This window comes from Suricata suricatta, chromosome 2, assembly GCF_006229205.1.
Source record: "Suricata suricatta isolate VVHF042 chromosome 2, meerkat_22Aug2017_6uvM2_HiC, whole genome shotgun sequence".
In the NCBI taxonomy this organism is placed as follows: domain Eukaryota; kingdom Metazoa; phylum Chordata; class Mammalia; order Carnivora; family Herpestidae; genus Suricata; species Suricata suricatta.
Window position 1 is genome coordinate 68,152,605 of NC_043701.1, and position 27,261 is coordinate 68,179,865.

The 27,261-nt window shown below is 34.7% G+C and overlaps 1 protein-coding gene across 8 annotated transcripts in view; it reads left to right on the forward strand.

Moving 5' to 3' along the window:
* Positions 1-27,061, forward strand: part of CD36 (CD36 molecule) — a 75,878-nt gene extending 48,817 nt beyond the window's left edge. For 6 of the 8 annotated variants that reach the window (XM_029928073.1, XM_029928080.1, XM_029928101.1 and 3 more), the window contains 12 exons: positions 5,745-5,905; positions 9,897-10,044; positions 10,482-10,661; positions 11,960-12,051; positions 14,068-14,114; positions 16,618-16,687; positions 18,060-18,247; positions 20,577-20,695; positions 21,687-21,760; positions 22,340-22,394; positions 23,206-23,370; positions 26,153-27,061. In XM_029928073.1, the coding sequence (XP_029783933.1) occupies positions 5,745-5,905; positions 9,897-10,044; positions 10,482-10,661; positions 11,960-12,051; positions 14,068-14,114; positions 16,618-16,687; positions 18,060-18,247; positions 20,577-20,695; positions 21,687-21,760; positions 22,340-22,394; positions 23,206-23,370 (1,299 nt within the window). In that variant the 3' untranslated portion in view covers positions 26,153-27,061. Of the gene's footprint in view, positions 1-5,744; positions 5,906-9,896; positions 10,045-10,481; positions 10,662-11,959; positions 12,052-14,067; positions 14,115-16,617; positions 16,688-18,059; positions 18,248-20,576; positions 20,696-21,686; positions 21,761-22,339; positions 22,395-23,205; positions 23,371-26,136 lie in introns of all 8 variants that reach the window. The other 2 variants (XM_029928110.1, XM_029928090.1) reach the window with 2 other exon arrangements.
* The last annotated feature ends 200 nt before the right edge of the window (positions 27,062-27,261 follow it).

Below are 27,261 nucleotides of genomic sequence, written 5' to 3' on the forward strand. Positions count from 1 at the left end.
CCCTCCAATGATCAGAATGTGGGATACATTTAAGAGTAAGCCTGATTTTGCTCTTAGATTTCCATATAGCCATGTTGATCTTATCACCTTAAGTCCTATAAAGATGCTGGGACTTCTTCTTTCTTTACACAGGGTATTTCATTTTTTAGTTTGCAAAACTGTTCTAAAACTAAGGTTGGAATATTTGTTTGTTTGAAGTACAGAAGGAGTCAAATCTCTGAATTATTTATAAACCCAAAAAGCCAAGTGCTATCATTTAGGGTAAAGTTGTCATTTTACAAATATATAATAATTTTAGTACTGGTCAGTTTTTGTTTGCCACCAAAACTCGCTGAAGATTGCTTTCTTCATTTACTTGACTATCAGCAAATTGGGAAAATTATTACCCATATATAAGCACCATTTAAAAGTATTAAAGTGCTTAATTTTCAAAAAAAAAAAGATCAGAAAATCATCCCATAGTTATCTCATTCGTAAACCAGAGCTGGGACTGTGTGATATCTTCCATTTTTAAGAGATAGCATCTTGAAACTGGCACTTAAAATGGTCTAAAATAGTCCAGAAATTTTACTGCTTTTATATATATCTCTATATATGTGTGTATATAGTGTGTACATATATACAGATAGATAGATATATATGCACATCTATCCATATACACATACATTCATTTTACTCTTAATTTCTAAGGGATGTTTTCTAGGGACATCATGTTCTTTATGGATGACAGCTGAGAACTTTAGTACCAGTACTTCTGACTATGATTCTTAGCAGATAAGAGTGGAGTCAACAGATTTATGCAATCTTAGGTAGATAAGCAAAGTCAGTGGCATCAGCTACCACAAATGTAGAAACTACCATAGCACTTTGGAAAAAGGTCAAAGTTCTGCCGCCATTACAAAAGATAATTTATCACTTGACATTAATACCACTTGATGAATGTTTAATGAATATTATATAACAGTAGTAATTTTAAATAAATTTTAATTTCCCTATGATATTAAGTATAGAAAAACCAAGAAGGAAATTAAAGCTTTCTTTTCTTTCCTCTTAAAAGACTGATGTTAAATTATACATCATTTCTTTCCACAATTCTTGAAAACAACAATCCTTTAGTAGCTGTAAGACATGCTTTCAGATAAAATATATTGAAATAATAATAATTAGTTTATTAAAATTGCCAATAATTGACTCAAAGTCCCTATTTTATTTTTTATTAAAAAATTTTTTTCAACATTTATTTACTTTTGAGAGACAGATCATAAGCAGGGGAGAGGCAGAGTGAGAGGGACACACAGAATTGGAAACAGGCTCTAGGCTCTGAGCTGTCAGCATAGAGCCTGATGCGGGGCTCAAACCCACGAACCATGAGATCATGACCTGAGCTGAAGTCGGACACTCAACCGACTGAGCCACTCAGGCACCCCTCAAAGTCCATATTTTAATACAGATTTTTATATTACTTTAATGTTCATTGTATTTCCAGATAAAAAAATAATTTGTAGAAATTATGCTAATGAAAATATATGAGTATGAACATGAAACAGTACAAATTAAATTTTAATTAAAATAGAGGCATAAAAAATGAATTAAATGCTACATATATTTGCATTTTAACTGCAATAATAAAATTACTTAAAAAGTGTTGAAACAGCAGGTAAGCATATATAATTTTCTTCCCCCAGCCCAATTTTTATTGACATATCAACATAATTTACTACTCATGCCAAATGCAGAATCTCCCATATTAAGTTCTCACATAAATTTTGGAGGCTAATTACTTGGGTTTCAGAAACATGAAATCCAATCAGTTTCCCCAAATCTGGGTTTTAATTGATAACTTGATAATCTGAGTCTAAAGTCATTGTTTGACTCTCTACACAACTGCCACTAATAGTGTAATTCAGTCTCTCTTCATACGCATGCACACTCATGCATGCATCCACACACGCTTGTGCATAATACAAATTTAAAAAAAAATTTTAATGTTTATTTTTGAGACAGATCATAAGTTGGGGAGGGGAAGAGAGAGACACACACACAAAATCTGAAGCAGACTCCAGGCTCTGTGCTATCAACACAGAGCCTGATGTGAGGCTCGAATTCGTCAACCACGAGACCATGACCTTAGCCACCTGACTGAGCCATGCAGGTGCCCCTCAGACAAACCTTTTTGAACATGGGGAAATGATCTTTGGTCCTAACCAGAATAAATTGTGGTAGTGAGTGGAGAGGGTGAGACTCTTCTTAATATGCAGAAACACACTGCAGGACATTTTAAGGAAGTTTTGATAGCACTGCAGTGAGAATAAATGTAAAAATGATTTAAGTCATTTTTAAAGAAAAAGTGTCATCATATACTACATGAGTATTTATTGCCACATGACTGGTTTAGACAGTCAATGCTGTGAGTGAAATAATTCAAGTCATCTGGAGAGTAAGTGATATTAGAGTTCTTCCTCCAAAAGAGGATGGGATTTGTATAATAATAGCCAACGTTCACTGAATGCTAGCTCTGAGCTAACACTGTTCTAAGTGCTCACGTTTATTAATCTCTTTAAGAAACTGGGAGGATATATGTTCAATTAAACCATATTCAACTTATGGTTGACTTTTAAAAATACTAATTTCATGTGGTTCAACCTAATATTATTATCCGGATTTCACAAATGAGGAAACTGAGGTAGAAAGAAGTTAAATAACCTGCCCAAGTTTAAATTTAACCATGCCACCAAACTGGGGATAAAACCCATTAATCTAGTGTCACTCTTAAATGCTTTACTCTGTATTTGAAGGGAAGAAGTCACTACCCATGTTCAGGGTGGGTATAGGATAAGGAAAGGTAACTCATAGATTAAAATCTGCTACACATGATTTTGTCTATTAGTACTTTACATGATCCTTGAAAAATGGGACAATATATTTTCCCACATTGGTACTCTATGTACTCTGCCCATAGGGAGATATCAAGGGCATTTAATAATTACCCTAAAGTTGCCAGTCGTGGTGATGGGTACTGTTTTCCTGCAAAAGCAATAATCAAGTGAGTATATAACAATACAAAAGATATTATTCCAAACATCTGCTTTCAAATTAATGTAACAAAATAGAAGTTTCAAAAGTCAATGGCTTTCAATCCAGCTGGAGATCATGTCATAAGAGAGTCATTATGTTGGATGCCAGTTAGTACTGGGGCTAGACAGTCTATATGCTTAAAGTCAGGGACAGAGACTGATGTACACATGAGCCAAATGAGAGGATTCTGAATTATATTGCTTTTTCATGTACTCAGTTATCAGCTTTGTACTTCAAATTGAGTTAAAGAAATAGGCTAGATAGTCCAAATTCAACTTAACATCAAGGCCTTTTAAGTTCACAAGTGATATAAAATCCTTTGCTCCTATTAAAATTAGAGGAACTTGTGGCATTATTTAGTCTTGGTACTCAAGGAGTGGCTGTCCAACTTTCTAATACATAGAGTAGTCTTAGGATCAGAAGAAATGCATTACTACTTTGACTGCTTCAGTGTTTTTCTCTTTGGCTCTGAACAAACCATGGCATTACGGAAATTATGCAAGATTGGAGTAAAAAGACCTGATTTCTCCATTACCTGCTATGATGCTGTTCTATAACATTGACTCAGACATCTGTCTTTCCTGGGACTCATTTCTACCTCTGAATAGAGATGGGGTGACATAACCCTAACTCTAACAGCTGATAGCTCAATGCATTCATTTCAACTTTTTGTGCTTCATCTTTGCCATTTAAAAAATATCTCCAGATCAACAAATAAGGCAAAGTGATTCCTGGCCTTTAGAAGAAAGGCATGATGCACTTCTAGTCTTTTGATGTTAAATGCACACACATTAGAGTTAGGGAGGTTTTCTGCCCTGCCAGGTATCTTCCATCACTGTTCCTTTTCAATTCTATAAACATTTACTGAGCTTCTTTCATGAAGAACCAAAGTAAATGTGTGCCTTAAGAGGTGTATGATAAACAACTGATATTTCATTGGCTTAAGATTCGTACAGTGCAAAAGTAATAATGTGTAAGTTTGTCTATATTTTCCTCTCTTAAAATCTCTTGAAATTGGTATATTGACATAGCTTTTAGCTTCAACGTCCTCATCAAACACCTTTACATTTAGGAGAATAGCCATAATCCTTCATCTACATGTAACTCTGTCTTAACATTGAGCTTGTTAGTATTGAAAATAAGACTTTTGGGGAACTAACAAAAAGTTTTTTAAGGACAATTGGTCATAAAAAGTAATGGTCTAACATCACTTGAGCAGCTCCAGTAAACCCAGTGAAAATTCATTGCAACAGCACAAGATTTTGTAATAATATTTCATCTTGGTGCCCTGTTCATCTCCAAGGAATTTCCTTATTCTCTGCATTAAGCAATAAGTAACATAGATTAAGACTTAATCTAACTCCTACCAACTAAGTGCAGAGGTGACAGGAAAACTAAAAGACTGTAATAGCACAGTATAAAAGAGGAGTATTCTAAGAGTCAGAGACTAGGATTTTCATCACGGTTCTGCTATCATTCACCCGACATTACCCAGGGGCCAGCCACCTGGTTCCTCAGAGCCTCAGTGTGCTCTCCTAGAAATTATGATAATGTTCAATGTCCTTTCCTGGTACATCATTCTATGAATTGATGCTTCCAGGTGAAGGAAACAAATAGATCAGATTGTTCCTGTATTCATGGGTATGTTTGGGCTCATTTCTTGGTGAAATATTTTTGTTCCTCTTCCTTAAGCACAAAGGTGGTTCTTTCCATTCTGAGCATTATCTCAAGGTGCTTAATTGGAAATACTGCCTGCTACCAAATGACCTTTGTTTGCTATAGTTACTATAGTCTTATGGACTTTTGGCTCAAAGAGTGAAGGCGTGGAAGGACACTCCCTCTTTTATAGATAATGATACTGACCCTGAGGGGTTTGGTGACTTTTCATCCAGTCTACAGCATCTAAAGCAAGGGAACACATTTCCAATATGAGGTTTGTGATTACCACACTGACACATTTTTCTACTCATTTATCTTCACTACATGGTACAGTAATGATTTTTAATGAATTCCACAAAATAGTAAAGGGACAATCTAATTTCATCCCTTTATTCTAAAAGTAGTAACTTAATGTTAGACGGTTGTATCTTCTGGAAACATGTCCTATTCAGTTACTACAAATATATTAAGTTAGGGATTGAGAAGGATTTTGAATAGAAGTCAATTTTGTGTTTTTCATCAAGAAACTTTTCTTTTTAATTTAATAAATGTTAAGTGACCATCGTCTGAAGTGTCCAACTTTTGAAGAAAAGTTAAGACTTTCAATACCACCAGATTTTTATCTCTTTTTTCTGTTTTGTCTTGTCAGTCTAACTGAGGGGAGAAGAGAATTTAATGTTCAACCTGATGGGAAATTTTTTAGGTTTAATAAAATTGGCTTAATAAATTATAAGTGTTGCAATATAGGGTCACTCTAAAGCTTGCCAAAGGTTGGCCGTAAATCAACAGGCAAGTTTGCAGTATTACACCCTGATTCCATTTGTAAAAGGTTGACAAAAAAAGGTTGCTAGAATAGTTTGTTGAAAACACTTCTGTTGCAACTATGTGGCAATTTCTCATGAAGAAGGGGCTAGAGCTTGGTTCTTGCCTTGGCTAACAAAGTCATAAACTCGCAGAGGTGCACGAATTTACTGCAGAGAAATAACCCAAACTTGTTTTCTTTTTCATAGGAGGTTGTACTCGAGGAGGGTACAATTGCTTATCAAAACTGGGTTAAAACAGGCACAGAAGTTTACAGACAGTTTTGGATCTATGATGTGCAAAACCCACAGGAAGTGGTAACTAACAGCAGCAAAATTAAGGTTAAACAACGGGGTCCTTACACGTACAGGTCAGTCCTCAGAAATAAGTGGCATTCTTTCCTTGACCATACAGATTTCTGAAAAAAACTTCCACTTAAAACATGCCATTTTTTTCAGTGCACTTCCTCCTGTTTCCCATTAAAGTATAATGAAATATCTTGTTTCTGCCTATATAGAATCCTGATTTAAGGATTTAATGATTATAAGAAAGACAGATTTTAATATAAACTTAGTATCAGATAACCACCCTACATTTAAGACACTGGTGTTTTACACTTATGACATATTCTCGACAACTCTGAAATATGCGTGAATAGAAAAAGTCTTACCAGAATTTTACGAACCAGAATATTTTAAGATCCTAAAATTGTTTACATTATATCTGTTGTTTCACAGTATGGTTCCCAGTAGCATCAGCCTCACCTGGGAACTTGGTAGAAATGCAAATTCTGAGAATCTGAAGTTTTCCCCAGATCAAATAAATCAGAGACTCTTGGGTTAGAGGCCAGCAATAAGTTTTACAAACCCTCTGGGTGATTCCAGTACTTACTCAATTTTGAGAACCACAGCATTAAACTGATTTTGTGAAACCACAGTACCTGCTAAGAACTTCTAGAAACAAAATCCCAAGTCATTTGGGTGTTTATATTGATTCAGTGGTTTCATTCTTAAATTTTTTCCAGAAATGAGACCAAATATGCTATGCCCCTATCTTTTATTCCCTCATAGTTTAACACAACTCTAAATAAAATGTTTGGGTATTAGAACTAAAGGGGAATGTGTAGCCTGGACTTTTCACTTTGTAAACTAAAAAACTGACACCAAGAGATGTGAAGTGATTGTCTAGGACCTAGGAACTGGTACCTCTTGGATTTTTGTATGTATTTTTTCTTTTAATTTTTTAAAATTTATATAATTTATTTTTGAGAGACAGAGAGAGGCAGCGTGAGCAGAGGAGGGTCAGAGAGAGAGAGAGAGGAAGACACAGAATCCGAACCAGGCTCCAGGCTCTGAGCTGTCAGCACAGAGCCTGACGCGGGGCTCAAAACCATGAACCGTGAAATCATGACCTGAGCCGAAGCCGGACGCTTAACCAACTGAGCCACCCAAGCGCCCCTGTAGTTTTTTTCTTATTTAAATTATAGACTGTTTTTTCCAACTATCAAAGTAAAGAAAGGGAGACTGAGGGGCTAAAAGCACTAGCCAGAACCAAGGATTCGATTTTTGATATCCATGTGGGAACATCGTTAAGTCCTGCTGTATCATTTGTTACACAAATGTGTGATTTTCCCTCAAGGATAATTACAACTAGTTACTTAGTTTGATCAGTTCTTATCACAAAATTACATATTTATTATGATTTCATATCATTTATAGTTTTAATATATGTTTTAGATAGTCTATATAATTTTTCTTCTTAGCTCGACTTAGTTCTTAGCTCGACTAGCAATTACCCCTAAGTCTCCTGTCTCTGTGCACATGTCTGTGATTGTCACATTGTTTATAAACAAGGAATTCCCATTTATATGAAAACGTTAAAAAGAATTCTAATCAACTAGGTTTCATCTTATGTCAGCAAAATGGAGTCATTAGTGTCTGCAGGGATACCTTAAATAATGAGAAAATAATTGATTATCTTTCAGATAAAGTTAATAATTTCATAGTCTTTCTAACAGCTAGTAGGTTTTAGTGAAGCTGTCTCCCCCTTAAATTATACCCTGATGGGGTGCCTGGGTGGCTCAGCTGGTTCAGCTCAGGTCATGATCTCACGGTTTGTGGGTTCAAGTCCTGCTTTAGGCTCTGTGCTGACAGCTAGCTCAGAGCCTGGAGCCTGTTTCAGATTTTGTCTCTCTCTCTCTTTGACTCTCCCCTTAACTATTCCCTCCTCGTGCTGTCTCTCTGTCTCTCAAAAATAAATTTAAAAAAAAATAAATTTTACCCTGAATACATTTGAAATTGGAAGTATAGAAGGATATACCTCCTAAAACATAACCACAGGCTTATTTGGCTGATGTCTGTTAAAGGGAGTTCAATGAAACTTTGATTGACAGTGCAACATGGATCAAAACATGAAATTGCCTGGATTGAGATCTTAATTACATATATTGTAATCTACATTGTCTCTATGAAGACTCATTAATTCCTTGAGAATATTCTCATGTCCAACATTAATCTTTTATTTTTTTAATGCCTTTTAATGTTTATTTAATAGAGGGGCGGGAGGGGGGGGCGTCTAGCAGGCTCCAGGCTCCGAGCTGTTGGCACAGAGCCAGATGCGGGGCTTCACAAACCGTGAGATCATAACCTGCCTAAGAGGAAGTCTGTAGCTTAACTGACTGAGCCACCCAGGTGCCCCTAATCTTGTATATTTCAAGTTCCTTGGCTTTGGCAAGAGTACAAAGAAAGCAACTTGAAGCAAAATCTAAGGCAAATTTCTCCCTTTTACCTCATTAACCAACACTTTCAAAAATGTGTACATTTTAATTTCTAAACAAAAGAATTGAACGATTATATTCTCTTTCTAAAAGTATTTTCTAAATACAGGCCTCAGTAAAGGATTTTTCTCTTAGTGCCATCTACTGGTATAATGTTGTAAGTACAACTTACGTAAACCAGAATCTGAGTCACTTATTTTGCTATTGTTTCAATTATTTTACATATATAAATGTTCCCCAAAATTATAGTACTTCAATTTTAAATGTTAATAGTAGGTTATCTAATTTTAAAATACAACTATACAAGAAAACATAGTAGTTGGCTAGTAATAGACTGTCCTAGGGGCTCTTTCATATTTATATATTCCTAGTATAACTACATACAGTACTTCAAGAAGAATAAATAATAAACCTTTGATGAAATTAGGTTAAGCATAAATTTTCTATAATACTGTGAACCCTTCTTTTGAAGGAATGTGAGCCATTAATTAGTTTATTCGTGCAAAAATTATCTAACAAGAACTCACCATGTGCCAGGCATTATGCCTGGGGCTACAAAACACTCATTCTGTACCTTACAGGAATTTGCAATTTTACTATACCGGAGTGAAGTTTTGTGTCATGATTCCACATTTTCTTAGTTCCATGGTTTTTCAATCTTTACCTTAGCTATCTGTTCATCTCATGTATGGACATTCACGTACATGATAGTGGAATGAATGATGTTATCTCAGTAAACATCTTGTACTTGCAGAAGGTTTTTCTTCATGATAATCACCCTTCCCCATGTTCTTAAAATAATCACCTTACCCCATGTTGGTAGTTTTCAGCCTAGAGATTTAACAGCCAGGAGCTGAGAACTAATAAGTATTTGATATATTCAGGACTGGGAGGGGAAATGGCCTGTAAAACAGAAATCATATTCCATTAGTTATCTTTTATTCTCTGTAAAGTACTAGAAAACATGGAAAAGTCAGTGCTGAAGAGGCTATTTGAACATTCTTTTTCATTTAAGAAAATGTACTCTTAATATTCCCCTACTTAAACCTTCCTACTGTCTCCTCCTTACCCTCAGGATAAAGCCTTAACGTTTGAGGATAGGATGCAACTCTTTCACGCTTGAGATCTTGCTGATTTCTGAGGCTTTATTTCCCATAATGCTCCTTATTCTCACCCTGCAATCCGTCCAAATTCAACAATTTGCATTTCTAACAAGATACCATGGGTCTTTTTACCCTATTCCTCCTAAACTTCTATTTGTCATTCGGACTTCAGTGTAATTGCTACCAAAATGGCTATCGATACTCCCACTATGACCGTCCTAAACCTGGATTTGTATTTGTTCTGGGTTTTCCTCCAGACTCTGTGTAAACTCTCATATTGCAATATATTACTTCTCCTATGTTTTGTAGATTTGAGATCACCTCTAACATGCTAAAGACCCAGCACTGGCTTGTTATTTTAAACCAATTGGTTGGCATCATTTGTGATGTACTCAAAAATTATTTGTTACATGAATGTCTCAAGTGAACACATCTCAAAGGCCATTCAGTTATTTTGAATTTTATCTACCTCTGTTTTTCAGAGTTCGTTATCTAGCCAAAGATAATATAACCCATGATACTGAGCACCACACAGTCTCTTTTGTTCAGCCCAACGGCGCCATCTTCGAGCCTTCACTATCGGCTGGAACGGAGAACGACACTTGGACCGTTCTCAATCTGGCTGTAGCAGTGAGTAGACAAACTCCAAAAGGATTGGTTTTGAAATACTCTAAAATCCACTGTAGTGGATCTTAGTATTAGAGCTCTCATCAGATATTCTTCATGTTTATAAAAATATGTTCCTATATCATTATTTTGAATGGATTTAGCATCATTTGGAAAAATGACAACATCATAACAACTGGATTGGAAGACCACTTAAAGTACACACCATTGTAAAAAACAGGACTGAATTTTAAATGTCTCCTTGTGACTGGCACGGAGGCAGAGAAATGTAGTCATCTAAGGATTAGATACATTGCACTTTTTGTCCTGGCAAGGTTGAGCAGTAATTTTAAAGATAAGGTTGGATTTTTTTTCTATTAATCTTAAGGCTAGTATTTAATCCATCTATGTGTTAAAAATATGATACTAAAATTGATCTCAAACAGTGATTTTTCTTACAGGCTGCACCCCATCTCTACCCAAATTCATTTGTACAAGTGCTACTCAATTCACTTATCAAAAAGTCCAAATCTTCCATGTTTCAAAGAAGAACCGTGAAGGAGCTGCTGTGGGGCTACCAGGACCCGTTCCTGAGTTTGGTTCCGTACCCCATTTCCACGGCTGTCGGCGTGTTTGTTCCTGTGAGTGACTAATATGAATGTTGATCTTTTAACACCTTAACTGGATAAACATAATGGCATTGGCAATTTATAATTTTACAACTTAGTGTGTTCACCTGATTTCTGATCTCAGAACAGATACTCCAGTTTTTATTTTTTATTTTTTATTTAATTACTTTTTCTTGAGGTTATTGTAATGTTTTAAAGTCTCTATCTCAGATGGTTCCATAGTATGGAAATTTTACTCACCTAAATTTAACAATTAAACTTAAAATGAAGAAGTGGAGATTTAATTAGGTTTTCATTCTTTGATGAATACACAATTGTCTAAAATAGGTTGTAAGCCAATAAGGCCTTGAGTACTATTTTCTGTTTTGATTCCCCTTTTCAAAAAATCAAGTTTAATACCATATGTTTCTTTGTGTTAAGTATATTCATCTTATCATTCCTCCTTCTCCAGAACTCTTATAAATTTGTGTTAATAAAAATGTAAAAGCCTAAATTTGCACACAATGAGACTGAAAATCAGCAATATCCTATTTTAATGCATTTTGTCAAAGAAATGGCAGTTTGCAAATGAAAGAAGAAGTGAACTTGGCAATCTACTCATAGCTTAAGGTTTTGAATTATAAATAGGACAAGCTAACTATTAAATTGGAATTCTGACTCTGATTTATTTTGCACTATATGTGACATTAGTTATATGCTCTAGTACACTGTTATTTTACTTTTAGATAGTGTTTAGGATTGCAAAATTATATGTCATTAAATGTGAGTGTAGAAAGCTTTAAAGGATCAGAGATTCAGTTACCATGTTTTGACCCGACTACTCTACCATCTTTCCTTGGCTGATTCCATTTTTAATTTTGTAGGCCTAATTTTACATCCACTTGCTAAAGATCGTAACATTTAGAAAGAAAACAAAACAGATCAAAACATTTAGGAAACCTATAGAAGTTTGCCCTTGTTCTCAAAGAATTTTTAACATCCCCTCACCTCAATATAATAGTAGTAATCAAAATTGCCTTACTGCTTAGTTATGACTAGAATTTGAATCATGGCAACTTCTGATGTTGGCTTTTCTTCCTTTGTCTCAACTTCTAGCCCTTACTTCAAGGTGCCATTTATAGTCTATCTTTTTAAAATGTTAAAGACCATTCATTTTAAAACTTTCTTGCATATATATTTCAAACCACATAAAATAATGATGAGTAACCAATAACCAGTATTTGAAAAATGTGAAAATGAGTTACATATTTTATAACCTGGAAACTATGGCTTGTCTTAGAAGTAATTTCTTCCTGTACATATCTTTTCAGTACAACAACACTGCAGATGGGGTTTATACAGTTTTCAGTGGGAAAGACAACATAAGCCAAGTTGCCATAATTGACACCTATAAAGGTAAAAAGTAAGTATCCAGGTAAAGTGTGGGAACTCCAAAGCAGGAGGGTATTTATTTAACAACTGCTAAGGTATAGGCACCAACTGTGGTCCAGATCTGCCTGTATCTCAGCCCTAGAACCTCTTGTTCTGTGAGGTGTTTCCGAACCCTTTAGTGGTGACAACTGGTCATAGTTACTAAATATCAGCCCCACTCTGGAATCGGCTTTACCTTTATACACAGGTTCTCTTACCTAAAGAAATCCAAAGGGAATTCCATCCCTGCTGCACAGCCAGCAACACCGCACACACACACAGTTACATGGCCACAAAAGAAAGGAAGAAAAGCAATGCATGAGCTGATCAACTAGCAGGTAGAACAACATAGTCTGCTGGGTATGCTTAGCTTTTTTATTGAGCATATCAAATAAAAATTGTTCCTTCCACTGCCTGACTTAATGTGTCTCTATAAAGTTGAAACTTGAATCCATGCAGATGTTGTCATGGCATTTCCCTTCAAAATTTCTTAATTTTCTATATTGATAAATCAGCATTTTTAAACCTTTATCAGTGCAAAAATGAAATTAGTACTTCAAATACAGTTCTAAAGCTGACATATTAAATTCAAAAATGAATACCAGGCTTTCTTTGAAGTAGTAATGAATGATTCCTATTCTAATTACTATTAGATTACTACTTTGCTACCATTCTAGAATGAATAGTAGATAGTCATGATTTGCTTTTTTCCCTAGCTCCTGATGAATCATCTGGTTTATACAAAATTTATCATAGGTATAATAAACAAAGGAAGAATCTCAATAAATGTCAGAAGAGAAAGTCATCTTCTCTTCTAATCAAGGTTGATAAATATTTTTTAGGTCAGTTATTTCCTGGAAAAAATACAGTAATCAAAATTGAAGAGATGAAAGGTTTTATTAATAGAAGTAACCACTGCCTCACACTGAGTCCTTATCTAAAAATGGCATACAACCATTAAATATTCACTTAGGTAGTAGTTTTTCCTCTACAGATTCCATACTAACATTTTTTTATAGAAAAATCTAGTGGAAGAAAACCCACAATCCTAAATGCTTATTATAATGAAATCACATCACTGTATACTGAGAAACATGAGCATTTCTGCCTTTTCAATATTACAGAGATATTTTGAGGAGAGTTGCTAAGTGCTTCTAATGGGAATAAAAATTCCACATCAGTTTAAGATTATGATAAGGTTAATGTAACTGATCGTGGCAAGACTGAGCATGATTAATAGCTTATTCTGTTTAAAAAAAGAAGCAACAACTTGCCTTGACATCTCACTAGATGATATGTTATCAGTAGGGAAAAAACTGGTTTTGCATCACCAAAAGGTGGCTGAGGATACAGAGAAACTTAGGACTATTTTTATTGTTTCCCGATACATATGCATATATCTTACTTAGACATCAGGATAGAAATTAATAAACTCTGTCCTACTTTAATGCCAGCTTATGCAAGAGTTAAAAGGGGGAAAAGTATAAATAGATGATCTACATGTTTCCATTTCTTTCTTCAACATCTGCTTTTCTTTGCTCTTCCCCATGCCCCTCTTCTCCCTCACACTGAGCTTGCATCAGGTGACCACTTCATAATTTTTTCCTATTTATTCTGAAAACTCAACGTACAACCAAGTAGTGCATTTCTCCCAATGGAAAAAAAATATCTGCAATGTAAAGATGTACATTTCTGAGGTTTTTCTCCATTTTCTTTCTTCAGAACTGCTTTCTATTCTAAGCTGTGTGAAGTTAACATTTTAACATTTGGAACTTTTTATTTTATAATCAGGTACTTAATGGTATTGAGCATTTAATTTATCTCAACAAGATGAACATTCCAGACAAAACAGGAACCAAATGACTTAGAACATTTCTTAAACTTCATATTTGTCACACATCTAATCTTTATTATTTTAGCAATATTGAATCATAATAGACTAAGTAATATGAGAAAGGTACTCTGGAAAAGAGAATGTTTGTTCATGTCCTTTCTTTTTATTCCAAAGGAATCTCTCCTATTGGCCAAGTTATTGTGACATGATTAATGGTACAGGTAAGGGCATTTGTTTTGTGGTAATAATCACTAACAAGCCACCTTCCTCTCTCCCACAAATTCCACCATTGTACTTACAATGTTCTGAGCATTAAGGGTGTGCACTTACCTTCTTTATATCCCTAGGACCTAATTCAGAGTGTCTATTGTTACACAGGCTTAGTAAATGTCTGCCTAATGTGATGGGATTTCTGAAGATTAATCCTTGAGGATTAGCCTATACTGCATTACTAGGGAAACATTTGATTTGTAAGACCTTGACTACATGAGCTATCTTCCTGGCAATAGAAGGAAAGGGTTGAAAAGAAAAACTTAGAGAAGTAGTTAATATTCCTATGTTTTATAAATACTGTATAGAACATGACTTAAAATTGAAAAAGTTTTTAAAATGAAGATGATTACAAGGTCATTACAAGGTAAAATATACTTCCGAGCAAGATTTTAAGCTGAAGTAGGATCCGTGAAGCTGCAAGACAGAGCCATACATTTTTTTAATTAGGTGATCAGAATGAAAGAAAAAGACAAACCAAAACTTAACAGGTTAGATGTCCAGTAACCATGAAAAATGTGTGCAAAAATGAATATTCTGAACCTGAAGTGGGGGAAAAGAAAGTAGCAGGAACTCAGATTTGCAGCATGGTTAGATCTGGCTGCTTATTCTCATAAAGAAAAGCAAAAGAAAAGTACATGTAGACCTAGTAGTTTAAGAATTAAGGTTTTAAAAAGCAAATGGGGATCGAATACCATGAGGTAATTAAAACCTGAGCTCTCAGCAATGCAGACGCAAAGACAGAAGCATGATGTTTACAAAGTTGGTGAGGCAGTGCCCCATAGAAAAATGATATAATAAAGATGAAGAAAGTTAAATACAAAGTACGTAAAGGGTGGGGAAAAAACAACACAGGGGATATTTACTTTTCCAAAGGTACTGTTGAGGTTTACATGCTTCTAGAAAATAACAGCAAAAACATGGTTGAGTTTGCTTTGTAGCAAGTTTCAAGAAACCCCTAAGTAAAGCATTTCTGCAAATAAATTATCAAGTGTCCTAACACTACTAACTCCAGTAATTATGTAAGTGTAGTAATTCAGACCTTAAATACAGAGAAACAGATTCTACTTCTCCTTAATAGCAATGGGTTCTTTCAGGGTTTAATGAAAAAACAAAAACTATTAAACAATTCCGTCCAAAGCTAAGAAGTTTTAACAGGGCAGGTAAAGGATTCATTAATCACAAAATTATAAGGACATAAGCATCAGGCATAAAGTTAAAATAATTTAAGAGGAAAAAAGAAGGAAAACACATGAGGATCAGAGGGAGATTGGACAGAGCAGAGGACTCCTATGTGATCACTGAGAGAGAGATTCTTGGTTGATGGCATTAGGGAAAGGCAAACAACAAAACTGAAAATGTCATGGTTTAGAAGTGTCCCCTCCACCTTCAGTAAGTAAGAGACAGAACATGAAAATATTGATCTACATCTGAACATTTAAAAAAAGTCTGCACTCTTGTACTTATTTCCATGGCAATTATTAGGGATAATTATTGCATAATCTTCAGTGATATTTCAGATGATTCTTACAGCTTTTTAATGTATTCTTTTCCTTTAATGGTTAAGGTGTTGGAAAGCAGTTGTAGATGATGTCCACTGAGCCACCCATCTGGGGAGTTTAAGCTAAACTCTAACATCCAATGCTCTCAATGCCAGAATCAAGTTCACTGTGATCTTCTATTACATTTCACTGATCACAAGAGTATAAGTGAAATGTAATAAGATCACAAGGTTGAAGTATAATTGAAGGATCGGTCTTACTGTTTACAACAAACACATTCAATGCTGTGGCTCATTTTAGTGATACTAATTGGAGAAGCTAATGGAGGAGTTATCTAGTTATTTCTTCATATATCCAGTGTGCTCTATGGATCATAACCACAGTAGGAATTCAATAAACACAACAAAATCATTTTTTAAGGTGATGGATATATTTCAAAGCATTTGGAGGAAATTCTAGTTAGTGAGATAATTTTAATAAATTTTTAAAATACTAATCAGCCATTAGGACAGATGAATGCATCCCTATCAAAAGTAAGAACAACATAACTCTTAACTGAAGTCCTAAGTGAACTTCATAGAAAGAAAAGTCCCACTCTCCTGAAGGGGTGAGGAGGTTTCAAAAACGAACACAATCACAGTTTTAACAGCATGTAATTTTGCCATTACTTCTTGCAAACATTTATTTTGAAGGTGTGAGAAAATGTAATATGAAATCAAATACCAATAAATATATATGGTATACAGACTCATTGTTTATGGTAGCTGGTGGCCACGTGTTAGAGATATATTGGATCAAATAAAATATACCTGTTTCTTAAAACTTTTAAGAGAAATGTGGCTACTAAAGAATTTAAAAATCACATCTACAATTTGCATGATGTTTCTATTGACCATACCGGAATAAACACTTCTAGATTTAACTTCTTGCCCCTGGATTGATTTTTGAACAGACGCGGCCTCATTTCCACCTTTTGTTGAGAAGACGAGAGTATTGCGTTTCTTTTCCTCTGACATTTGCAGGTAAGACTAAGACACCCAACATATTTCTATAACTTAGAATTTTTTTTTCCTCAAGTGACAAAGCACAGACCAAGAAGCTTACACTTAATAATTATGTTTCCTGAGAAAAATAAAATACACATAGGGAAATTTTTCTTAATTTATTCAGAATAAATACAATATGGAATTTATAATGTGATCAGCTTTTTTAAAAACTGAGGGCTGCAGGAGAATATTTTACATAATGCAACTTATCTTATTCCATTTTTAAGCATGAATTATTTTTCTTTTTTTTTTAACTAAACTAGTAGTATATTCAATAGCAGTTATGTCTAGAAGGCCATCCCCATCTTTCTGATCTTGTCCAGAGAAGATGACGCCATTGGCACAGAACTATGTTAATGTGTTCTGCTGCTACAGCCTCTTCTAAAATTGATGGGGCCCAGTAGGTATCACACAAGCACTGGAGCCCGTGCCAGTACACTTGACTTCCGGCCCTGTTCCTACAGATCCTTTGATTATGGGCAAACATTTAAAATATCTCAGTATTTTCCTTATTTGTAAAATTGGAAAGAGAGTGTTTCAATGGGTTATGCGGGAATTAGAAGAAATACGTACAGAGCCCCCACACATTGCCTAGGTGCTGGTGAGTACTCGGTGAATGAGGGAGGCACTCAGTAAATAGTGAGATGTAAATCAAGAACTCATGTGCACGTACCCTAATGAGTATGTGGCCTTTCGCTCCAGGATTAAGTTTTCAAAGAAAGAAATTTTGGTTGCATTTCATGGAAACTGGGCACAAATAAAGAATTTGAGGGAGGTCTTATAAATATTTAATCTGTAGAGGAAATTAACTATGAGAAATATCTTCAGTGTAAATACTCCATGATAATATACAAGCAAAAATTGCTCTTGAAAGCCTTTGAGAATAAAGAATAGTTTACCCTTAGGTATTGTGTCCTGTTATACCTTAAATTTCACAAGAAATTTTTTTATGTGAATTAAATGAGAATTTAAAAATTCTAACAAGTATCCAATCTTTCTTTTTTTTCATTTTTAAAAAAATGTTTATTTATTTTTGAGAGACTGAGACAGAGCATGAGCAGGGGAGCGATGAGGGTGAGGTGGAGGTGGGGGCAGGGGTCACATTTTTCGAAGCGGGCTTGAGGCTCCGAGCTGCCAGCCCGAGCCTGACACAGGGCTCGAACCCCATGAACTGCGCGATCAGGACCTAAGCCATAGTTGATCGTTTAACCAACTGAGCCACCAGGAGCCCTGAGTATCCAATCTTTCTAATTTAAAGCAAGAGTATAATCTAAAAATAAGAGGAAAAACATAATCTCTAGAATGTGGTTTGGTTCCTGGAATAAAGTTATCTCTAATCTGTTTTTAGGTCAATCTATGCTGTGTTTGGAGCTGAAGTTAACCTGAAAGGAATCCCTGTCTACAGATTTGTTCTTCCATCCATGGCCTTTGCATCTCCAGTTCAAAATCCAGATAACCATTGTTTCTGCACAGAAAAAGTTATCTCAAATAATTGTACATCATATGGTGTGTTAGACATCGGCAAATGCAAAGAAGGTAAGTGTTCTCAGTGTCACCGTCCATGATATAATTGTAGTAGTCTTTAAAATGAAACCTTGATGGGTGATCATCATCAGGGAAATCCAAATCAAAACCATAATGAGATACCACCTCACACTCATCAGAATGGCAGAAATTAAGGGCTCTTGGGTGGCTCAGTTGGTTAAGCATCTGACTTTGGCTTAGGTCATGATCTCACTGTTGGTGGATTCGAGGCCCGCGTTGGGCTCTGTGCTGACAGCTTGTAAGCTGGAGCCTGCTTTGAATTCTGTGTCTCCCTGTCTCTCTGCCCCTCCATTGCCTCTATCTCCAAAATAAACATTAAAAAACGTTTTAAAAAAGTTAAATATGGAATACCCTATTGCCCAGCAATTGCACTACTAGGTATTTACCCAAAGGATACAAAAACACAAATTTGAAGGGGCACATGCACCCCAGTGTATATGCATCATTATCAACAATAGCCAAACTATGCAAAGAACCCAAATGTATGTCCAGTGACTGATGAGTCAACAAAGATATACCATATACCACATCTTCTTTATCCATTGATCAGTCAATATTTACACACACACACACACACACACACACACACACACACGACGGAATATTACTTGGCCCTAAGAAAAAATACAATCTTGCCATTTGTAGTGCTGTGGGTAAAGATAGAGGGTATTGTGTTAAGCAAAATTAGTTTATCAGTGAAACACAAATACCATATTATTCTACTCATATGTGGAATTTAAGAAACAAAACAGATGAACAAATGGGAAGGGACAAAAAAGGGAGGAGGCAAACCATAAAAGACTCTTATCTTATTAGAGAATAAACTGAGGGTTGCTGTAGGGGAAGAGGATGGAGGATGGGTTAAACAGGTGATGGGCATTTAAGAGGGCATTTGTTGTGATGAGCACTGGCTGTTATATGAATCACTAAATTCTACTCCTGGAAACAATATTATACTATATGTTAAATAACTAGAATTTTAATAAACACCTGCAACCTTGGGGCACCTGGGTGGCTCAGTCAGTTAAGCAACCCAACTCTTGATTTCGGCTCAGGTCACAATCTTGCTATTTGTGAGATCGATCTCCTCTTGGGGCTCTGCTTGGGAATCTCTCTCCCCCTGTGCCCCTTCCCTGCTTGCTTGTACACACTCCCTCTCTCAAAATAAATAAATAAACATTAAAAAAATGCAACTTTTAGCCAAGATTCCTTTCAACCAAAATTTAAAATTAAGTGAGAAGGCGATAAGACCGTTAAGGAAGTGTGGCAATAGAAAGTGTTGCTTTGATTTTGTTTTGTTTTCGAGGTCCTAGTTGTGTTCTAGTGTTGTGAAACTTAGTTATCATTAGGTAAAACCATACTGATATTTCCCTTCTACTTTGGACAATGTCTGTTTAGGTCCTTAGCCCATTTTTTGCTATTTGGTGGGTGGTTTTTTTTTTTTTTAGTTCTGGGAATTCATTATATATTTTTTTATATTAACTACTTACTGGATATGTGGTTCATAACATTCCATAGTTATACTTTCATTTTATTGGTTTCTGGGGCTCCTTTCAAATGGATTGTAAAATAAGAATAATTCCTAGAGTACTTTGAACATCCCAACTTGTTTATCTGCCATATTTCTGGCTTTTTCTTCCCTAGAGATTGGTAAATAAAAATGTTTTCAATATGTCTCTGAAAGAAGAATCTACTTAAAAACAAAATTTGTAATCTTATTTAGCTTCCTCCTTCATATTAGAGTCAATGTGAATGTGAAAAGAAAACCTCTTAAATTAATTCTCAGTTCACAGACATTACTGCCTGAAACATGAACATAATGGTTGAAATTTTATGCTCAGCAGATAATCTTTATGTACTGAAAATTAACACCTGAGGAAGAACAGGAGACACTAACATACTGGTTTGTAGAATGATGTGTAGATTTTTATTTTCTTTCTGTACAATAGTGATCAGGTAATATAATTCTACTCCAACCTCACTCCCCAATCACTGTTCAAGCCTAGTTATGCATTCTTATATTTTTAAAATTTTATATTTGGGTTCCCTGGGTAGCTCAACTGGTTAAGTATCTGACGTCAGCTCAGGTCATGATCTTGTGGCTCCTGAGTTTGAGCCCTGTGTCAGGATCTGTGCTGATAGATAGCTCAGAGCCTGAAGTCTGCTTTGAATTCTGTCTCCCTCTCTCCCTGCCTTCCCCTCTCAAAACTGGATAAACATTAAAAAATTTAAGCTTTATTTTTATGGATATATTTCTTGAGTGGTATGTGAAATGAGAAAAAAAATATTTATCTCCACTTATCTCTTAAAATGTTTTTAGGAAAACCTGTGTACATTTCACTTCCTCATTTTCTACATGCAAGTCCTGATATTGCAGAACCCATTGAAGGCTTGAATCCAAATGAAGATGAACATAGCACATACCTAGATGTTGAACCTGTAAGCAAATAGATTATTGATCTGTTTCATTAAGTTGAAAGAGAAAATACATTCTTTCCTTCTTGTTAATCAGATACTGAATCACAATTGGGATAAGTTACTACTATTATTTCAGTCAAAATGACCTTGATTTCTTTCTATTATTGCTTATGAAATGTCAAGGTAATTAAACTTCAGTTTCTTAGAATATGAAAATTTATCTGCCTTTCTAATGGTTCATAGGTCAGGGATACCAATGATAGGAGTGATTCTAATTGGCTTAAAACAATTTGATATGTATAAAATAAGCACAAAACAGTAATTTATAACTGTAAATACTGCTTAAATGAAGAGATACTGTGTATTATGGGGAATTAAAAGATATTTTATGGGTATTATGTGAATTCAGGGCAAGATCTATTTCACTTAATGTCAAGAAAAATAAAAATGCCTATAACTCAACAGTTTAAAATTTTAAATTATTTTGATATTTTCCTCTTCAAAAGTTAAATGAAACATTAAAATTTTAAGTCATGTGTTACCTTAAATAATGATAGAACTAGTATTATAATTACACAGATGATACATGGATTTAGACTGAATATATATCTGACCTTGCATAGTTCAGGAATCGAATTATATGCACTCTGTGTTACAGCATTGTTATTGATTACCCAAAACCATGTTAGGTAACTATCACAAATATAACTAAAACCTTGACATTTGCAAGTACCTGCATATACACATGTAATTATAGATAGGTATGTGTTATTTACCCAAATAACTAACTAAACACTTAACATTTTGTTGGGCAAAGAAATTATGTGTGCACTTACCTGCATACATACATATACCTGCTTATATGCATATAATTATAGATATGTAATATATTTAATATGTTCACTTTCACAAGCTTCAAGTAGTAGTGTTATCATAAATTCTATAAAATAACAAAAGTTTTGGATATTATAACAATTTTTTTAATTCGTAATTACTTTGTTCTTTTTTTTAGATAACTGGATTCACCTTACGATTTGCAAAACGGCTGCAAATCAACATATTGGTCAAACCAGCAAAGAAAATTGAGTGAGTCTCTTAAGTGAGGTTATCATTACATGATTTTTGTTAGTATTTTACTTTCATAGACTAACTTACATTCCTTAAGAAGTGGAAAGAATATAAAATGTCAATTTCTCTTCGCTTAATGTCATTAATTATTATATGCTTATAATTTTAGTTTTAATTTAGAATTATGTCTAGTATTTATAGAAATGATATTTACACATATTTTGGAATGTTTTAAGTATTTGGTAGTTATCTCTCATTTTGCTAGATATCCAAATATTTCTATGGCTATAATTCCTAGGATTCATATTTTACTTTCCTGGGTCGAAATTTGTTGAAAGGGAAAATCTGTGCTTAGAAAAAGTTAATCTAATTAGCTATCTGTATTAGAAAGATTTGTAGGAGTGAAAAATGTCTGAGAAATAGCCACCCTAAAATTAGAGGACTTACCACAGGGAACAAAAATCAAGGAACTTAACCAAGTTGCATAAGGAACCAATTTCTGAAAATATATTTACACTAGTACTTATTGAAATTTCTGTTGTGTATGTGTAATATATTAGTATATATTTTCCTAATTACTTTTAATGTATATTGCAGGGCATTAAAGGGTCTTAAGCAGAACTATGTTGTGCCTATTCTTTGGCTTAATGAGGTTAGTATTTTTAATCTCTCGGTCATTAAAAACAGTAAACTTCATTGGTGTTTCAAAATTGAATATGCATGTATAGCATTTGAAGTTGTATATGTTTCCATTGCCCATAGAGATGAATCTATATATCTACTTGAGAAAGTCCAATCACATACAAATGTTTGTGTTAGTTTTTAGTATTATTCTTTTAGAAAATCAAAGCACTTTCTATCATTTTAGATTATTTTCAAAATGCATCTTAGGCACTTTTTCTTGGCATAGTGCTTATTTTAAGAAAAAGTCATACATGCATGTAACTACAAATAACTCAAGACTTCATGAATCTTATACTGCGAATAAAAGTCAACCAAGCTTATAAAGGCCAAGTTAGAGTAGGTGTATGCAGTCTATCCTATTCCTTGATAACATAATTTTAATATAAACCATGGAATTCTTTAGCCCCAGAATTGGAAAATTCAGTACATAAAACTTGAGATTGAAACCAATGAAACCTTGTCACTTCCCTCGGTAATAGGAAGCATCTTTTGGAAAAGATGTTAGTAAGGTCATTTTGAAGATCAGTGAAGTCTAGTATGTTCAATAGTGTATGTAACATGTGCAAAATGGGGAAGGGGAATGTATTTCACTCTGTATGTATGCTACCTTGGCATTTTTGGCTTTGATATGCAAAGCGATTTCACTTGGTTGCTTTAAAGATACAGATGACTAACACCAATGCAGGCATTTAGGGGAAGAGTGATGTGAAACTGGAAGGTTTTAAGTATTGTGCTTCCCTTATCTACTCAAATCATGCTAATCATTAACTTGATTACAGACTGGTACCATTGGTGATGAGAAGGCAGAAATGTTCCGACAAAGAGTGACTGGAAAAATCAACCTTCTTGGCTTGGTAGAAATTATCTTACTCAGTGTTGGTGTGGTGATGTTCGTTGCTTTTATGATTTCATACTGTGCATGCAGATCAAAGAAAGTAAAATAAGTAAGTATACACCAAAAATTATATATTATTTGTATTCATTTTACCAAAGAGGGGTTATAAAATTAGGCTACAGACATTTTTAGATTTGTCTAGCCGACTACCATTTTCAGTATATCCTCCAAGTTTTAAGATGTCTTATATAAATTAAAACACAAAGACTGAATGAGTAAATAAAGCCTATGAACATCAAGCAGATTACTTCATTATATCTTAAGTTCTGGGAGGAATGGAATAAAAACTGAAATTATTACCTCTGAAAAGTTAGTACTAAGATAGCTTTAGTGCAAAATTCTGACTTTTCATTTCCTTTTTTCTTTAATGTTTATTTTTGAGAAAGAAAATGTAAGCAGGGGAGAGGCAAAGAGAGAGGGAGATAGAGAATCCAAAGCAGGCTCTTTGCTGACAGCATAGAGCCCCATGCAGGGCTTGAATCCCAAAACTGTGAGATCATGATCTGAGTCAGATGTTTAACTGACTGAGCCACCCAGGTGCCCCAGTGACATTTTGTTTCTTAGTTATTTCTAGCTTGTCTAGGGAAGGTTATGGGAGATTGAAATTTTTTTTTTTTTAATATTTATTTATTTTGAGAGAGAGAGCCTGAGCATAAGTGGGGGAGGGGCAGAGAGACTCTCTGTGTATGGGGCTCCATCTCACCAACTGTAAGTTAATGACCTGAGCCTAAATCAAGCATTGGAGGCTTAACCAATTGAGCCACCCAGGTACCCTGAGATTGAAATCCTTAAGGGAAAAAATTAAAAGAAATTAAGCTAAAAATGATAAAAACTAAAAACTCAATAAGTAACAGATAAAAGAAAAATATGCTATAAAAATAAACACTTAAGTACAATGGACATATGTTGATATAAAACCAGAACTGCTGCATAGAGAGCAGGGGCCATGCTGGTCTAAAATTAGGGTGCACACCCCAGATGTTTACTGTGGAAACTAATGTATGATTAAAATGCATAAGTTAACTTTGAATATAACAGGACTGGAGAACAGGAATGGTGTTCAAAGCTAAACTATGCAGTTTAGAGGAAAATTCTGTTACATGTGAACAAGATTTGAGTTTGGGAAAAGTTGGAGAAGTAGTTCAGCCCTCTGTGACTTAAATACTCGTGTTCATGCCCCCTTGTTGACAGACAGGAATGAGTACTTGACCCTGTCCTCCCTAACTGGAAGACTTATTGATCACAGGTGGCTATGGTGTGACCTGTGGGGGAGAATTCTCTACATCCCCAAGTGGTTCCATCAGCCTCTCTTCTCAGAGGCTTCAAAAAATAGTAATAATACAACCTAAGTAAAAGCAATCTGCTTACTTTGAAAATCATAAGTTCAAAACAAGTCTTCTTATATTACTTCATATCAGATTACTGACCCTAAGCTGTCTTATATAGAAATTCTGGAGTTGCCACTGCTAACAATGGAGCTTTTACCATGTGCTAAGATGATGCTAAATAATTTTCACAGATTATCACAACTAAGCCCTAGTAAAATTTCATGAGTTTACAATAGTCAAGAAATCATTAACATTCATTCTATCTTCTGGAGACATTCCAGAAAATTCAAATTTTAACAGTGTACAGTTCTTTTTCAATATGCAAATCGGTCACATTGATTATTTTTAAAAATAACACAGTAGAATCTTCAGTTCAATATTTTTGTGTGTGAGATTCAGAGCTTGTGTCTAGGGAAGCAGCCCAATCTTTTCTTGTGATCATTTCTGCCACTATGTATTCACTAGAAAGTCACCTGAGCAACTCTACCTACAATCTATTTGGACTGAATGTATTTAAAATAACACCTAATACATTCACATAAAGGACACGCTGCATTACTTTAAGACCTATTCTTACCACAGTAAAAACTAAGCTATGAGTAAACAAAGATATTCATATAACAATTTATATAACAGATGAAGAGATCATCCAGTGAAAAGCCAAATTACAACAAAAGATTTGTTCTAGTGGGAAAAAATTACAACAAAAAACTTGTTCTAGTGGGAAAGCATGCCTTTCAAAAGGTAGACTTTATACATAGTTTTCTGTATTCTATAGCACACTTACATGATAAATTTCATCAGTGCTTACTAAGGCCTGAATGTCAAATTTCTTCAATCCATACATGACTAAATTAAGATGGGCATGTGAAAGTTTTCAGAGTGTCTTTGTCAGCAAGTATGTTAGTTTTGCTAGAACATTTGGCCAGTGTTATAAGAAAAAGTTCCTGCTTTTTTATAAAACTATACATTTTCCTTTGTAAGTAGAGAAGAAAAATTTTTCTTTTGTAGATTAGTAGTTCTAGAAGAATCTTAGAAGATGTAGATTTCCTTAAACAAGAATCACTTATAAAAATTGTGTTTTTGGGCAGATCTGTAAAAACAACTGAAAAAATGAGGGGGTGGATGTATAAGAGGAAATAAATATGGTGGAGCTAAAGTGTGGGTTTATTCAATGAATCACAGAGAGAATAAGCCAAAGAAATAGTATATTCACCTCCAAATGCAAGATGGTCTGAAGGGACCACAAAAAGTGGTTTCAGAAGCTACCACTCTTTGTCTGGCTATGTGCAACTCTTGAGAATTGGGAAGTAGCCTTCCATGTATCCTTCTTGAATGGGAATATGTACTGAATTATCCATAAAGTCCATCTAACAACTTACCCTGTCACTTGAAAAATTAGGCTAACTAGAAAGTAATACATCTTGTGTATATAGAACGTAGGCACTGCTTGTTTTATTTTTCCACTACTTTCTGATTAATAACAGTTCTTCTACTTACTAGGCAGTAAATGAGTTTTGACCTTTATGTACCAGCTACATCAGGACCACTGTTACTATTGGCCTAAAAAATGAAGATTAAATAATGCTTTATTTTTACAAAAGACACCTTATCTTCTAGTTGAAGAAATGGTGGATTACTTTTGCACTAAGCAGATTTCTAACAGATTTTAAGATATTGTTAAAGATCTATACTTTGAACACAAAACTGGAACCTTTTAAAATTCATCATGTGCACAGATTGATTTCAGTCTCTATGGACCTGGCTCAAGCATGAACTTGGTGCTGATCCCTGATGGCAGATTCAGCACCATGGACATTCTCAACAAATCGTGGACCCTGAACTCCTATCGTCTTTATCAAGAGAAAACATCAGAGTCCCTATTTGTTGCAATAGACTGACCCTAGGATAATCAGTACGTCACGTTTCATGAGCACCACCAATTGTGAAAGACATTTAAGAATGGAATGTAAATGCCTAGCCTTAAGAGCCATTCGTTACAAAGTTTCTCTCTCTATGGAATCCTTTGCACAGCAACAGCAGGCACTGTAACCATTTTCTTACTCTATAACAAATGGGCTTATATTTTATCACCAATTATGCAAATGGACATTGTTTTCAGCACATTTAGGCTCTTCATGCTTAAGAACTTTGTCATCTTCCACATCCTGCAGCTCTCCTAGCAATATGAAGAGATTGTGCTCTTTCCACTCAGTTACATGCAACTTATGCTTGGCAACTTCAGAATAATGTACTAGCATTAAGAGATGTAAATGGTAATAAAGGAATTATCATATGAAATATTATTAAGATTTGAATGTGTGTTAATAGTTATTTGTTGTAATAAGTTCTGGCTTCCCTTGTCACTTTGCAAAGATTGGTCTCAACCATTAAAATACGTTCTTTCTTAAATTCCTGTGTTTTTTGATGGTTCTTGTTGTGACACAAAGCATTTACCCTAATTTAATATTCCATCTGAATCTCTATTTCCTTCTGGCATATCCTTTCTGAATTAAATCATGAGCACTTTCTCCTAGGCTAAATTTTTAAGCCAATAGGAGAAAAAAAATAAAAAAGATACTTTGTTTCATCCTTTACAGAAGCAGGACTTG